Source organism: Orycteropus afer, unplaced genomic scaffold (assembly GCF_000298275.1).
Source record: "Orycteropus afer afer isolate SDZICR_OR568_19922 unplaced genomic scaffold, OryAfe1.0 scaffold00292, whole genome shotgun sequence".
In the NCBI taxonomy this organism is placed as follows: Eukaryota; Metazoa; Chordata; class Mammalia; order Tubulidentata; family Orycteropodidae; genus Orycteropus; species Orycteropus afer.
In genome coordinates, this window is record NW_006921879.1 from 4084308 (window position 1) to 4100259 (window position 15952).

The window sequence follows — 15952 nt, forward strand, 5'->3', positions numbered from 1 at the left end:
CAACTCTATAAGATGGTTTGTTCAGAAGTATGGTCAACAGGAAGCCTGGGGAGTCCAAGAGCTAGACCAACTTGAGGCAACCTAAGGAATAGGGTGCTTAGGCCAGCCAGACCACTCCTGGCCAAAGATGTCCTCTGGTGTAAAGCTGAGGACAGATCTTTAGTTGGGATGACCTCTCCAAGAAGGTACCTTTGGACACTCTGGTGTGACTATATTCTCTCCCCTGCACCTTTCTAATGACATGATTTAACAAGGTGTTAGAGGAAAGGCTCCTCAATCAACATCTTCCTTCCTGGAATGCTAGTCCTCCAGTTCTTGGTACTCTCACTCAGATACCACTTCCCAAACATCCTATCTAAAGTCTCCTTCACTGCCCTCTCCTCCCCAATCTAGTTAGTCTTCTCATATCACTATTTCTGCCCATCACCAGCAATTGTCAAATCTGTGGGCCAGGTTCATTTTTATTTACTTATTTTAATTGATTCACTTATGTTTGTCTCACTCCTATTAGAATGGTACACTCTGACAACTGTGCCTGGCACATCATGGGAGCTGAGCACTTGTTGAATGAATAGCTGTTGAAGAAACAAGCAAAATTTCCCCCAAAATTGTAAAGGCAACCTGCTCATAGTGTGTGCCTCATAGGTATGGCTGAAGGGTGCGAGGCCTGCTCCCAGGCTCCCAACAAGCAGAGCCTGTGAATGAGAGCCAGTTTATTGAAGTCCACACCCAGTTCCTGAGCCCACCTTTCTCAGGCCTCTCCCAGACCTTCACATTCAGAGTCAATGTCCTGCCCCTTCACTCTAACCAGAGTGTAGCACTAATGGTCTGGGGCCAAGAAATACGAACAAGAGAGGGGCTCCGTGTGATCCCAGGTTTTTGCCACCTGATTCTCTGTGGAACCAATCTTCTGGAGGAGGTGGGTGGTAGTGCAGTGGCCAAGAAACATCTGCCCTGTATTGAGGAGAGGAGGAGTATTTTGATTCCTCCTTGCCCCCAGAGGGCCAGGTGCCTACCCCTGACAAAGCAGGGAAAATATTAAATATAAATAACTTATACAAAATGGCTCGTATAAAAAGCTGCAGGTTGGGGGAAGAGACGCCTCGTGTGAGAGGCTGAGATGACTAGAAGAGGCAGTAAGAGGGAAAGATACCTTCACTCCTCCTAGTCCTTGAAACAGAGCCCTCCAGCCACCAGGGCCTGGTGGGTGACTATGGCAGGCAGGGGAGGGACAGAGATATGCTCAGGGACCCTCAGGGGGCTAAGCTGGTGAGTAGGGTAGTGAATTGCAGGGCCTGCCCCACCAGCTCTGCCACACACTGTACCATCTCTTGGGCCGCAGGACTGGATGGGTAGCCTAACGCAGCACCCTTGACAGCCAGCACAGTGGCCCGCAATGCCTGGCCCAGTGCAACACCTGCAGCCCCAACCTGTGCTCGCAGAGAGGCTGAGGCTGCCAGCCGGTCTAGGGTATCCCCAACAAACACCAGGCGGTGAGCTGCCACTACCACCCTCTTGCCATGGGGTACGAAGAGCCGAGGGGGCTGATTGGCTTGGGTGCTGGCCATCAGGGCTGCCACGGCTGCCTGCAGCGCTGAGTAGTGGCTCTGGCACTGCCCTGCGTAGAAGTGCAGGAGCTGTAGGTCTTCGTCAGGCAGAACCAGTGGCTCCCCTGGGGACCGTGCATCCTGAGGGGCGAGAGGGATAGTCAGTGGAAGCCTTCTAGTCGTGCCACCTGTGGATAGCCCGCTTTCCAGCCTTTCTCCTTCCTTCTTCCCGCTGTTCTTTATTCCTTCCTTCCTTCCCAAGTGTAATTCCTTTAGCTCGTAACTTTGCTCATCATCTATATTATCACAGAGAAGACAGTGAAATGCCCAAGACTTGAAATCAAACAGATCTGGAGGCAGACAACCCCAGACTTGACTTCAGACAAGTGTCTGAACTTTTCTGCTTCAGTATCTCTAAAATGGGAATTCTAGCACTGCATTGTCCAATATACATATAAATGCAAAGCACATGTGCAATTTAAAATCTTCTAGTAGTTGCAGTAAACAAAAAGCAGGTGAAATTAATTTTAATAATATGTTATCTAACCCCAAATATTAAAAAAGGTTATCATTTTAGTACTTGATCAATAGAAAATCACTGAGGATGGATTTCATTTTTTTTTCATAAATCTGGTGTGTATTTTACATTAACTGCACATTCCAATTCGGACTGGCCACATTCTGAAGGCTCAAGAACCACATACGACTCCTGTACTTAACAGTGCAGTGGTATCTAGCCCGTAAGTCTGCAGTGAATATTACTTGGGATAATATATGGGAAGAGTTTAGAACAGTGCCTTTCACACTGTAAGCACTATACAGGTATTAACTATAATTTTTTTTTTTTTTTTTTTTTGCGTTAAAGGACAGAAAGTTGTATTTTCATAATTCAGGAAGCTAGAAGTCTGGATTCAGGGCGATGGCTCTAGAGCTGTTTTTTTTTTTTTTTTTTTTTTTTTAAATATTGTGGTAAATACGTATATAACAAAACACTTGCAGTTTCAACATTTTTTTCACATGGACACTTTTAGTGACAGTAATTACTTTCATCATGTTGTGCACCCATCATCACTAATTATTTCCAAATTTTTCAATCATACTTAACAGAAGAAACTCAGTTCCTCTTAAGGAATGACTCCCCCACCCCCATCCCTAGGCCTTGGTAACTCATAATAAACTATCTGTTATCAACGTTGATGCATGTAATGTGCCTAGCACAGGGTCTGGCACTTGATAAATTCCTGATAAATGGTAGCTATTGTGATTATGACCATCTTAGACAGGGTTCAGGAAACCATCTCTCTTTTAAGAGAGATTTAACTGACAACTTCAGAGCCCTGGTTTCTTGGTGAAGCTGGGGTTAGGAGCCAAGTTTCAGGAATCCAGGAATTCACAGTTGGAAGAAGTCTCAGAAATCACTCAGCCCAGCTCTGACCCGCACTCTTTCTGCTCTCCTAGCTGCCTGGCTTTCTGACCTCTCTTCAGCAAATTCTTTCCCGGCTTTCTGAATTCCTGATACCCTCTTCCAAGTTCCAGCTCCTTTCTATTGAATTCTAACTTCTCTCTGTCCCCTCTCACTCCCATCCTAATCTATTTCCACCCAATGGTTAAGAATTTTCCGCCTTTCAAATTCCTGTTCCTCCTTCCCTAGACCCCCTTCTTTCGCACCCAACAAGGTTACCTGCTGCTCTGGCAGCTCCCTCTCCAGCTGTTCAGGATCCCCTGGGAAGGCCTTATCCAGGGGCCTAGATCCCTGAGCTTTATCCATGCCCTGCAGGAGGGGATCCAGGGCTCAGCACAGGGGTGGGAAGGCAGGGTGGGTGGTTTCAGTGGCTTTTCTGTCCCTCCCTGAATCCCCTTCCTTCTGGGAATGCTTATATCAGAGGGTGCAGAGCTCTGGTGGTAGGTCAGAGGGTTGGGTTTAGGGGAAGGGGGTGGCACCGGTACAAGGTGATGTAGCCAAGTACTAGGGTCCCAGGCCTAAGGGTGAAGGGCCAGGGCAAGGAGGGAAGAAAGGCGGAGGAAGAGGCAGCCTTGGGCTCTGTGCCCCAGATCTCCTTCCTCTTCTCCCTGGTTGTCTGGGGGCTGGTCCAGAGGCGCTCACCTTCAGGTGGACGTAGTCATACTCCTCGGCCATCCGGATGCCCTCATACTCGTTGTGGTGCCCTTCCGGGTCGTTCTCTACCTGCCCACTCTCTGGATCCCCTTCAGCCTTGGGGGTCCCATAGCCAGGTAGGCGGGGTGGGGGTGGAGGTAGAGGCCGGTCCTGGATGCTGCCTTTTCGGCCTGGGGCAGGAGAGGGAGCCGGAGAAGGGCCGGGGGCCTCCGCGACAGGCAGGGCAGGCAGAGGACGGCGGGACAAGCTCTCAGCTGAGGGCAGCCGGGGCCTGTGTGGGTGTGGGGGGCTCCTGGCCAAAATCAGGGCCAGAGTGTCCAGGTCATTAGAGGCCGAGGCTCCTGGGGGCTCTGGGGAAGGAGGTGCCTCTGGTCCCAGCAGGGGCACATCGTAGATGCCCTCGTCGGTGCCCCCACCTTCCTCTTCTGCCAGCAGTTCCTCAGGAGCTTCGTACAGATTGAGCAGGGCTGATGCTCGTTTCAGGTTAGATGGGGCAGCATAGAGGGGAGGCCCTGGTTCCCGGCCCCCCTCCCACTCCAGATCTGGCTCCAGCTCAGACAGTGGCTTCGGGGCCAGAGGCACATCATAGGGAGATTCATCCTCTCCAGGAGATTGTGGGGCCACCAGGGCCAGAGGGCGGGAAAAGGAGGCAGGGGAGTCATAGGGGCCACTGGAGGGAACCCGGAGGGCAGTGGGGGGCACATCATAAACCTGGAGAAAGGAAGAGTTAGTTATCCTTCAGGCTCAGCGATGAACCCTCCCTGGGGGTCCCCATTTGCTCCCCACCCACATCACATGGGTCTCCAGACCCAGGTAGCAATACCCCTCACCTCTAATGTATCTCCAGAGGCAGCCAGCTGGGCCCCACTGCCTCTGGGGATCTTGTAGATGGGGTCAGGGGAGGGTGGGCAGGATCCAGCCAGAGGTCCTGAGGTGGGACAGGGCCGAGCTAGAGGTGGTACCACATACACCTGGGGATGAAGATAAGCAGATGGGTCAGGAGTGAGGGGGCCCGGGAACCAGATAATGTCTGGCTTGAAGGAGCTTAGAGGCCTTCCAACCCCCTCCCTGTCCTGATGGGGAAAAAGAGCCCAGGAAGGATTGGTAGGCAGTCAGGGTCCAAACAACACAGTCAGTAAAGAGCTGAGGTCCATCTGCCCCACCTCGCTGCAGGCCCCAGAGGAAGGGCACAAGGCTGAGTTAAGGCTCTCTGGCTCTCTCACCTCCTGGTCCTTACTGCCATGCTCTGGGGCTGGATATGGTGAGCCAGGCTGGGCTGGGGGTGCCTGGGAGATGCTGGGCTTAGGTGCTGGGCCAGTGGGAAGGAGCTTCACTCTGTTGGCAGGCACGATGCCCTTCTGGCCGTGCAGGGAGCAGAGACACCAGCCGTCCAGCCCTCCCGCACCCTCTCGCTGCAGTACCCGTAGAACATCCCCTCGGCGGAAGGACAGCTCCTGGGGGGACTCAGCAGTGTTGTCGAAGAGTGCCCGGGCCAGCTGGGCCTGGTGGGTGAGGTGGGAGTGGGGAGGGGGTCTTCACACACACATCAGGTCATGCCATCCCCTGGAGAGAACCCTTCAGAGCTCCCGTTTCCCTCAGACTAAAAATCTGAATTCCTGGCTTACCTCTTTTTCACTGGCCTGCATTGTCTCTAGCTTCATTTCCTGTATTCTCCCTTTTCCTTTCTATTCCTTGAACTAGACAAAGTCTTTCCTGCCTCAGGCCTTTGCTCTTGCTGTTCCCGCTATCAAAAATACTCTTCATCTTATTGGTCCTTTTTTATCCTTCAGTTTGGCTTAAGCATCTCTTTCTCAGAGGCCTTTTCTTCACCCCTCCTCCGGCCTCCATTCTCTGTCTCTACACATTGTTTCTATCATAATTCTTTACACTATTTGTCTGTTTACTTTTTTATTATGCATTTCTTCTCTTATATTGTAAGCCCTGTGAGAACCCAAACCTAACCCAACCCACCCACTGCCATTGAGTTGATTCTGACTCATAGCGACCCTACAGGGCAGAGCAGAACTGCCCCACAGGGCTTCCAAAATGCTTCATCTTTCTCCTGCAGAGTGGCTGGTAGGTTGGAACAGCAGGCCTTTTGGTTAGCAGCCAAATGCCTTAACCACTGCACCACCAGAACTTCTCCTGTGAGAACAGGAACTGCTATATTCCTAGCACCAGCAGTGGAGCCTGGCTCACAAACAGTCCTCAATAAATATGCATTGAATGAACTTCCTCCAAAAGCCTTGTTTATGCACTAGGAAATCCTGCTAAGATCTTCCATAGAGTCTCTTTTACCTTCCCTCAGCTGGTGCTCCCCACAAGCAAAAGGTTAGATGAAGCAATTGCAGAGATCCCCCACCCTCAATGAGTGGGAGAAGCCCAGTCCAGACAGAGTGCCTAAGCATAATAAAGAAGAAAACAGAAACCGAAGCAATTGTTTTGTTCTCAGAGTCTGAGCAAACTTCAGAAGAGGCTAAGGTTACCATGGAGAAGAGAAAAGTGTGTATACTCTGGTGTGTGTGTGTGTAGAGGCCAGCTGGTGGATCAGCCAAGACAAATATTTATTAGCCTGTTTCTAGTCCATCGAGGGCCATATGCTCAGGTAATAATCATAGATACGTCTACGGTTTTTAGTTGCTGTCAAGTCGACTGTCTTATGGCAACCGCATGTGTTACAGAATAGAATTTTCTTGGCTGTATTCTTAATGGAAGCAGATCACCAGGCCTGTCTTCTGTTGTACTGCTAGGTGGGTTCGGGCATCCAACCTTTAGGTTGGCAGTCTAGTGCAAATTTTGTGCCACCTAGGGACCTTTTAAGGCACTCAGGTGGCATAGTGGGCAAAGCATTTGGCTGCTAACCAAAAGGTCAGTGGTTCAAACCTACCAGTTGCTCTGTAGTAGGAAGATGAGGCAATCTAGTTCTGTAAAAATTGACTCAATGGCAGTGGGTTTGTTTTAGAGACCTTTTAATAAGTCATAGATGTTGTATGACACTAAGTAGATTCCAACTCATAGCAATCCTATAGGACAGAGAACTGTCCCATAAGATTTCCTAGGCTAATCTTTATGGGGGAGTTCTGGTAGCATAGTGCCTAAGACACTTGACTGCTAACCAGAAGGCTGGCGGTTCAAACCCACCAGCCACTCCTCAGAAGGAAGGTTGGGCAATCTACTTCCATAGTGATACTGCCTCGGAAACCCAAGGAGGGGTCACTATGAGTCGGGTCTGACTCGACAGCACATAACAAAAACAACGACAACAACAATCTTTATGGGAGCAGATTGCCAGGTTCTCTCTCCACAAGGTGGCTGGTGGATTCAAAATGCTGACCTCTCTGAGTTAGCAGCAGAGCGCTTTAATCATTGCATCCCACTGCCAATTGATTAGCATCAAGTCAATTCTGACTCAGTGATCCCCAGTTTCCAAGGCTGTAAATCTTTACAGAAGTACATTGCCTTATCTTCCTCCAGCTGGTAGGTTTGAATCACCAACCTTCTGGTTAGCAATCAGATGCCTTATGCACTGCACCACCAGAGCTCCTATTGCATCACCAGTGCTCCTTAAATCACAGATACTGAGTGCTAATTATGTGTCCAGACATTGTGTATCTTTACACAACAACCTTGAAGGAGGAGTCATCACTATTTCCATTTTGGAAAGGAAATTGGAATATAGAAGTTAGTACTTTGCTCAATGATACACAGGCCGTTTGATTACAAAAGGCTGCCCTCTCAATCACTTGCCTTACTGCCTCTCTACAATCACAAATGTGCAGATCTACTTTTTTTTTTTTAATTAGTTAACAGTGGTTGAGTTGACAGAGTCCATGACTCGGACATGAGTCAACAGCATATTAAGGTTTCATTATACACAATTTCTTTTTGCTAGTAATCCTTCCCAATGCCAGGGTTCCAGGATGTCCTTTGGTATAATCAAGCTTAAACCACTCAAAATGCCAAATTACCTATGCTCTGCTTAAGTTACGATTGTTAAGTGGCCATGCTGGCGGGCAGGACCCCAGGCAGTGGTAGCTTACATAGCAGTGGACAGCAAGTAGTTAGGGACTTACTGATCAGGTAATCCACATGTGCTGACCAACTCAGTAAAAAATCTCAAGTTGAAGACCTCAGACAGGATGCACTTGACTATCAGGCCCTGGGGAGAAGGATGCCCCATTCCTCTAGTACAAGTACATGTACCTCTTGGCGGGTATTTCCCTCTGTGGAGAAGTGGTCCAGCCCTTCATGGCTGGGTGACTTTAACAACAAACTAATTCCTCCTTGTCTGATTCCAAACTCATCAAACCATTTTCTGATTATGGCTTTCTGATTTTGGCTTCTAAAAGATATTGTCCCACAGAAAGAAAACATGATGACAGATATTTCTAGTTAGCTCAGCACATTTCTAACTGTAAATTATAAATTGATGTTTTAGATTTTGCCAGGGGGTAAGAGTACAGTTCCAGAGGCAGACAGACCTGGGTTTGAGTCCTGGCTCTGTCCTGTTCTAGCTGGGTGACTTTGGGCAGGCTGTTTAAGCTTTTCTGGGCCTCAGTTTCCTTCTTTGTGAAATGGAGATAACAATACCATCCCCACAGGGTTGTTGTGAGCTTGTGGGTAAGATAATGCATCAAAAACCGATGAGAAACCTTAGCTAGTGCCAGGTGTAGTAAATGCTCAATAAAGATTAGCTGTTATTAGGATTCTGAGAATTTGATTAGCGTAAGTCATCCCCACTCCCCTCGCCTGCTTACTTCTGAAAAAAAAGGAAAAAAAATCTACCTCTTGGGACTACAAAGCTGACCTGCTGGCTCCTAAGCCAGAATCTTTAGGTCAGCATGCCCCTACTGTTTTCAAGATCTCTCCTAACTCTGAGCTAAGGTCTTCTCATCATTACACAGACTGAGGAGCTAAATAGAGTTTGGTCTGAGAAGGAGCCAAACCGAAACCCAGCAGGCCTCCTCCAAGGGTATGGAAACATGGCTCTCTGTTTCTCTTTGCAGTTTCACAATCCTTCCCGGAGTCTCCACACTTGGGAGCCAGAAAACAGGTGGCTGTCTCACTTTCCTTGGGAGTTGCTTGGATTCCTGCTACAGAGAGCACAGGGCAGAAAGCAGAGGTGGGGCTATGGGGTGCTCCTCCCTCTTAGGTTTGAATTCTGTCCAATAGGGCCAAACTGCCGGGATTTGCAATTACAGGAAACTTGGAACTCACCTAGCAGCATCTTGGGAGAAAGTCCTGGCAATGTGCAATCAGCCTACAAAACCCTCTGTGGAAGTTCTACTCTGTCACATGAAGTTGCTATGAGTCAAAACTGATTCAATGACACCTAATGACAACAACAACACAACAGCCAGAGTGCTGATAAATTGATTGACAATAGGCGTGGCCCACCCCTGATCTACCCCCTTCTCAAGGGCCCAGCTGACTTGAGAAGGAATGGCTAGCTTAATGGGGGTGGCCTTTGGCCACGTGTTCTTTGGAAGGCCTCCTCCCACTGTCTCATTCTGCCAGCTGTCTCCTCCCTTTGTCCCCAGTCCCCAGAAAGTGCCCAGAGGCTGGCTGACATCACCTCCCCTATTTTCTCTCTTTCTCACTGCCTGATCTTCCTTCTTTGCTCTATTTCCCCGTTTCCTCCCTCCATCCTCTTAGAGATGAGCCTCCAATGGGTCCTATGGTCTCTCCCATTTTCTCTGAGCAAGCTACCACTTCTTTCAATGTCCTCCTAACCTTTTACTAGCCTCCCAGTCACAAGCCCCTGCTGACCACAAGTGGCCATCTGTTCCCGCCCATAAAAGAGCAGCTAGGACTCTGGCTATACTTGCCCCCTCCCCTTGCTCCAGGAGCAGCCAGCCTCTAGAAAGAAAAATAGAGGAGAATGGGGAGGGGGAAGGGAAGAGGGGCAACCCAGAAGCAAAAGGAGAGTAGGGGATGAGAAGAAATGAGAGGAAGATGGAAACAAAACTGAGAGGAGGGCCCAAGGAGAGAGACAAAGAGAGGGCAGAAGTAAAAGTGACAGGAGTGCATGGCAGGCCTGGGAGGTCCCTGCCCAGCAGCCTCCTCTCACTGATGGACTGACTCACCGACGTGGCTATGGCCATGCCCTCGGCCTTCTCTGCGGCCTGCTCCAGGCCAGGCTCAGTTTCGCTGACTTCAGCAGCTGCTGCCCCGCACCATCGTCCACTGCCTCTTTGCGAGGAGGCGGTCCCTGGTTGCGGAGCCTGAGTCGTGGCCTCCGCCGAAGTTGGAGGAGGAGAAAGAAAACCCAGAAAACTCCCCAAATGGGAGGTAGCCTGGCGGGGCAGGAGGAGTGGTGGGGTGGGCCGGGCGTCGCTGCGGGACCTCATCCAAGGGCGCGCACTCTGTAAGGTCCCCGCGGCCTCTCAGGGGCCACCAGACTGGCAAGGCCCCCCGGGCCTGCGTGCCCTAGACTGCAAAGGCTCCCGGACCAGCAAGGGCCGAAAGCTCGGTTGCAGGGGCCAGTGAGGAGGCAGGAGCTGGGGCTGTGCTCGACGCCTTCCCAGGCCGCTCTGGGCGGCCTTGAGGGTTGGGAGAGGCCGCCGGGGCGGTTGAGCTGGACGAGCGAGTTTAGGGTCCAACCCACCCCACCCGGGGGCCGCGCGGAAGAGCGGGACTCCCAGGGCAGTGGTCTGAGCGGTCAGGCTGGGACACTGTGGCCGGACCCGCTGGAAGAGCAGGAACGAGAGCTGAGACGTTTGTTTCTCTTCAAACTCGCCCGAGTTGGCGTAAGAAGGCCGGGCGAGCGCCAAAGGCCTCGGAGAGCTTGGCCCTTGGGCTGTGTTGCCAGAGTTGCTGCTTTCTGCTTAGACGCAGCCGTGGCGATGCGGCGGGCTCAGGCACACACACTCGCTCTCAGCAGGCCTAGGGACGCCGCGACGGCTCCTCGCCCGGGGCTCTCGCCCTGCAGCAACCAGCACGCAGGCACAGCTCGAAGAGGTGGGGCGGCCTGGCAGCAGAGGGGCCCACCACCCTCCTCCAACCCTGGGCCCTGGCTCGCAGGGCTGTGCACACCCGCTCCCACCCACCGTCCCTTAGCACCTGGCACTGGCCCCGTCGCCCACGCTCGCACGCACCCTAAGCAGGGCCCCTCGGCAGCTCCCAGGTGTCTCTGGGAACGAAGGGAAAGGCCACAAAGCAAAAGAAGAGAAGGTGAAGGAGGGGCAGTGGCTAGGGCCCTGTGGACTCGCCTGTGGGATGTAGGGGAGGAACTCTGAGAGGGTGCCCCCAGAAGCTGGCGAGATGGAAAAGCTTCGAGGGCTGCGCGTGGCCCCCAGGCTCATATCCCGCTCGCGGCTACCCTCCCCTTCCCGGGCTCCTGGCTCCCTTTCAGTGCTCCCTTTCAGTGCAGTTTCTTCCTCCTCCCCTCAGGCCCTCTCCTCTCCGGCGCGAGGCTCAGTCCTGGGGATTAAGAAAAAGAGGGAGGGGAAAAGGGAGGGGAAACAGAAGGGGCGGAGGAGAAAGGAGGACGAACCCTCCAAAGGCGGGTGATGAGTTTCAGCTCGGGACCCTCGGGCCAAAAGGCTCGCCCCCTCCCAGCCCTTCCGCTTCGCGTCTCCCGCTTCACGACTTCGCGAGGAACCTCCCGGTGGTCTGGTTAGCTCCCTCCCGGGAGCTTTCCTCTTCCCCGCCACGCCCCCGCCCTCCCCAGCTAGCCCTGCGCCTCTCTTGGCCTCCCTACATTACTCCCACATCTGTCTTTTCCAAGGGAGGGAGAGCGCTCCTTCCGCCTGGCTAGGGTCCTCCGCGGAGCCCCTCCCCTCCCTTGCTGCTGCCTCTGCGGGGATGACTGGGTTATCCAGGTTATCCAGGAGTCCGAGACTGGACATGGATTCTGGCCCTGGCGGGAGAACATGAAGCCTGAGCGTCTGGCCCCAGAGCTGCAGGAAGGCCTGTTCGACAGCCTGTCACACTCTGCTAGTCTGGGCCTGTCCCCCTCCCTCACCCCAGCTCCTCAGTGCTGCCTGAGAGGAGAAGGAATGGGGTTCAAGGGCACAGAGGGCAAAATTCTTTTAGAGGGACTGGGATCTGTACCCCCAGGAGTTTCAGCTGAAAGGATAGGGTTCTTTGAATCCCCCACACCCCCTCTACCCTTTGTAATCCTCTATAGATTTCCGGTTTCTTTCCAACCACCTCTTTCTGCTGATTCTTCCACCTGAGGCACACATCAGACAGAGGCTTGAGGGAAGCCTGCCTACTTCCATTTTTGAGGTTCCTAGTTTTTTAAAAAGGAGAATGATAAGGTTGAAAGTTGTAGTATATAGGGAGCTCTGCTAGTGTAGTGTGTAAGGCACTTGACTGCTAACCAGAAGGCTGGCGGTTCAAACCCACCAGCCACTCCTTGAGAGGAAGATGGGGCAATCTACTTCCGTAGTGATACTGCCTCAGAAACCCAAGGAGGGGCCGCTATGAGTTGGGTCCTACTCAACGGCACATAACGACAACAGTATATTTTTCAATATTTACATTTAAGGAGCCCTATGCCATGGTGGTTAAAGAGCTCAGCTGTTAACCAAGAGCTCGGCAGCTAACAAAGAATTGGGCAGCTAACAGATAAGTCTTTGCTTGGAACCCACCAGCTGCTCTGTTGTCGCTGTTGTTGTTATATGCCGTCCAGTCGGACTGACTCATAGCGACCCCTCCTTGGGTTTCCAAGGCAGTATCACTACGGAAGTAGATTGCCCCATCTTCCTTTTGAGAAGTGGCTGGTGGGTTTGAACCGCCAGCCTTCTGGTTAGCAGTCAAGTGCCTTAGGCACTATGCTACCAGAGCTCCCCAGCTGTTCTGTAGGGGCTTCTGTAAAAATTACAGCTTTGGAAACTCTAAGGGGGCAGCTCTACTCTGCCCTATATGGTCACTATGAGTCCAGCTGGAGAGCAGTGGGCTTTAGTTTACATGTAACAAGTTAACAAACATAAAATAGACAATGGCTTTGTATAGCATCCTTAGGGGTAACACCAGAAATCTAAATTTAAGGCCCTTTATGTACCTGAGGACTTAGACAAATACTTCCCCCACCACACACACACACACACACATGCACATTCCATAGACCCACACATCCAGGCATTTTCCAGGACATTGGGAGAATACCTTCCCCGGCTCCTTCACCACCTAATTTCCTAGGCACCTAAGAGGAACCCTCTGAAGAGCGGTGGAACCTTTGGGGTGGATTAGATAAAGATACTAGGGTGAACATAGGAGCTCTGGTAGCATAGTGCCTAAGGCGCTTGACAGCTAACCAGAAGGCTGGTGGTTCAAACCCACCAGCCACTCCTTGGAAGGAAGGTTGGGCAATCCTACTTCTTTAGTGATGCTGCCTCGGAAACCCAAGGAGAGGTCACTATGAGTCGGGGCCGACTCGACGGCAAATAACAACAACAACAACAAGGGTGAACATGGGGATGGACCATATTAGTTCTGGGCTTGGCTCAGAGATGAGATGCAGACCTGGGCATGGGGCTGGGAATCCTGAAGAGACCCAGGCTATGTTAGGACAGTATAGGAACAAATACATCTGAAGAGATAGCTCCCTCATCCCAGCTCCACCCTGGTCTGAGGTGGCCACTATGGAAGGTTCTCCAGCTACTCCATACCTAAGACCTGGGGAAACAGGTTGGAAAGGGTAGGGGCTGGCTACCTGTAACACAGACATTCGGCTACTGGGGAGCAACTGGTATGGTCTCTGCCCAGGGGACTAGCAAAGCAAATTGGGGCCCAAGATGGGACTGGGTTGGAAACCCTAAGTTCAAAGAGGAACACTTTGACTGCACAAAAGGAAATAGGTAGAGGCCAGAAAAGTCTAAGAAGGAAAGAAGCTGCTATGTCCAGGGAAGACTGGTGGCTTGAGAGACTATGGTGGTTATGTTGTGTGTCAACTTGGCTGGGCCTGGTTGAGTGGCTGGGCAGCTGGTGGTAGTTATTACCTATGATGAGACTGGCAATCAACTCCATGGTGGATTCTACCACAAGCAGCTGAATAGCTGCCTTTGGGATGTGGTCTGCTTCCTGTATATAAGGAGAAGACTTGGGAATGATTTCTAGCTTATGGCATGCTTGGACCCTGCATGTAGCTGTGTCTTTGTTGAGCAGCCTGCCTTGCTCTTCTGACCTTGGGACTTAAATGGACTTGAATTAAAGGCCTGTTGTGTGGTTTGGTAACATCGAGACTGTGCCTTTTTATCTGTCAACCTTGGGTTTGTCAGCCTCAGCAGCTAGCAGCTGTCTGAGTGAAGAAATGCCTCTAGATCCAGTGGGCCAGGAGCAGAAGGCAGAGCTAGGCTCCAAGGTTGAGGGGCTTTCACCCAGCCCCTAGAGCCTGGCACTTTGAACTTGGACTTAAAGCCTCCAAATTGTGAAGGCTCTTAGTTAAGGCCATCCTATTTGTGGTATATTCTTGTCAGAGTGGCATTAGGTAACCAGAACAAACAGTGAGGCTTGTCAATGCCATAGTCCAGTGCCTGAGAAAATGTAGGTGAGAGGTATTAGAGTGCAAACCAGGAAACTATGACTGTGTTCTGGAGTCCTCAGCCATGAATGGAACCAATCTGACTTGGGTGTGAATCCTGGTTTACAGGCCGTGTGATCTTGGTCAAGTTATATAACATCTCTGAGTCTCAGTGCCTCATCTGTAGTAGTGACTATGGTGAGGAGTAAATATATGTGCCTAGCACAAAGATCTTCCATGGCTTTACCTCTTTCCGTCTAACATGAGCTTTCACAAAACTCCAAATGTGTTTCTTTGTGAGGGTAGTAAGAGCCTTTTCCCTGTCTTTATGGTGCATCTCCGGCCTCATCTTTGCACAGAGGTTTAAATTGTTTAGGGAGAGTTCTGGGCTCCGGAAAGGTTGGAGAAAACAGGCTTGGTGGGTAGCTAAGGCCCTGGGTAGGCTTCAGCTTCAGGCAGCTGGGCCCTCAGCTTTGGAGTCTGTGCTTGCAATGTTCAGGGGCTAGAAAGAAAAGAACTCCTCCATCTGTCTTTCAGAATTCCAGTCTTTTCTCCTACTCTTTCCCATCCCCAGCAGGGTCTGACCAGCTGGTGTCTTTCTCACTCCACCCATGACTTCCTGGACTTGTTCTTGTTCTTCCTGCTACCTAAACTCTCAGATGTTCATGAATTCTTCTCTGGCCTCTCCAGTCCTCCTCTCTTTGGATTCCCACAGCACCTAGACTGCATAGGTTCTCATCCTGGTTCCAACACAAGTTATGTGACCTTGGTAAGTTATGTGACCTCTTGGAGCCCCTGGTTCCTTGTCTGTAAAATGGGAACAATAATGGAACCTATAGCATTGGCTTATTGTGAGCATTAAAAGTTAATCTTAAACCATAAATAAACTGCCTGGTTCATGATGCATAAATGTAGGTTAAAAACAACTATTATTTTTATGGTGCCAGCCATGTGAGTGTTATTTGGTGCCAGAATGTCAAGGACATGGTGCCTGCCCTCGAGAAACTCATATCCAGTGGAGCATGCTTACAGTTGAAACCTTCCCACTTGGATTAAAATCCAAATGTTCTATCACAGCCTGTCAGACTCCGTATGATCTGGGGCCTGCCCAGCTCTTTTGTTTCATCTCATCCCATTCTCTCCTTCATATTCGCTCCTTCCCATCCGTATAGTCCTTTCTGTCTCTCAAATATGCCAAGTGCTTTCCTACTCCCAATACTCCACATGGCCTGCTCCCTCTGTTAAGAACACTCTTTCCCTAGACTCTTTGCATCATCATGCTAAATTCTTCATCCTCAAGGTTTTCCCTTGCTTTTCAGGTTAAAGTTGTGCCCCTTCTCCCAACAGTAACTCCCTACCTCCTTACACTGTTTCATTTTCTTCACAGCAATTACTGCTATCAGAAATCATCTTTGTTTCCTTGTTTATCATCTGTCTCCTCTTGAAATGTAAGCTTCACAAGGCAGGGACTTTATCTGGCTTGTGCTCCTCTGCATTCTTAGCATTTAGAATAGTGCCTGGCATATATTAGGTGCTCAATAAATATTTGGTGAGTGGATGAATGAACAAAGACAGCTGTGACTATAGAACAAAGCTAAGTAAACTGAGGGCCCTCCTGGGGGAGGCACTAGCCTTGGGCTGGGGGAGGGGAGTTACCAGTTCCTTTGTCCTGTTTACCCTGTGTTCTGGTTACCTAGTGCTGCTCTGACAAGAAATATACCACAAATGGAATGGCCTTAACAAACAGGAGTTTATTCTTACAATTTGGAGGCTTTAAGTCCAAGTTCAAAGTGCCAGGCTCTAGGGGCTGGGTGAAAGCCC

At 50.7% G+C, this 15952-nt stretch overlaps 2 protein-coding genes across 2 annotated transcripts in view; one reads left to right on the top strand and one right to left on the bottom strand.

Moving 5' to 3' along the window:
• Nucleotides 1–1253: 1253 nt before the first annotated feature.
• Nucleotides 1254–9767, bottom strand: EFS (embryonal Fyn-associated substrate). Its single transcript, XM_007951199.2, has 6 exons — nucleotides 9750–9767; nucleotides 4887–5165; nucleotides 4494–4634; nucleotides 3652–4374; nucleotides 3229–3318; nucleotides 1254–1688 (listed from the first exon to the last, which is right to left on the bottom strand). The coding sequence occupies exons 1-6, from the start codon at nucleotides 9765–9767 to the stop codon at nucleotides 1254–1256; spliced, it is 1686 nt and encodes a 561-aa protein (XP_007949390.1).
• Nucleotides 9768–10926: 1159 nt separating this feature from the next.
• IL25 (interleukin 25) overlaps nucleotides 10927–15952 on the top strand; it is a 16679-nt gene continuing 11653 nt past the window's right edge. The window contains exons 1-2 of the mRNA XM_007951248.1: nucleotides 10927–11171; nucleotides 11393–11574. Coding sequence (XP_007949439.1) covers nucleotides 10927–11171; nucleotides 11393–11574 — 427 coding nt within the window. The remainder of the gene's footprint in view (nucleotides 11172–11392; nucleotides 11575–15952) is intronic.

Excerpts from the sequence above, each read along its gene's own strand:
- EFS (XM_007951199.2), bottom strand. Across the intron at positions 4,375-4,493 it reads CCTCTGGAGATACATTAGAG|GTTTATGATGTGCCCCCCAC; the intron begins GTGAGGGGTATT and ends TCCTTTCTCCAG. Across the intron at positions 3,319-3,651 it reads ATGACTACGTCCACCTGAAG|GGCATGGATAAAGCTCAGGG; the intron begins GTGAGCGCCTCT and ends CCCCTCCTGCAG.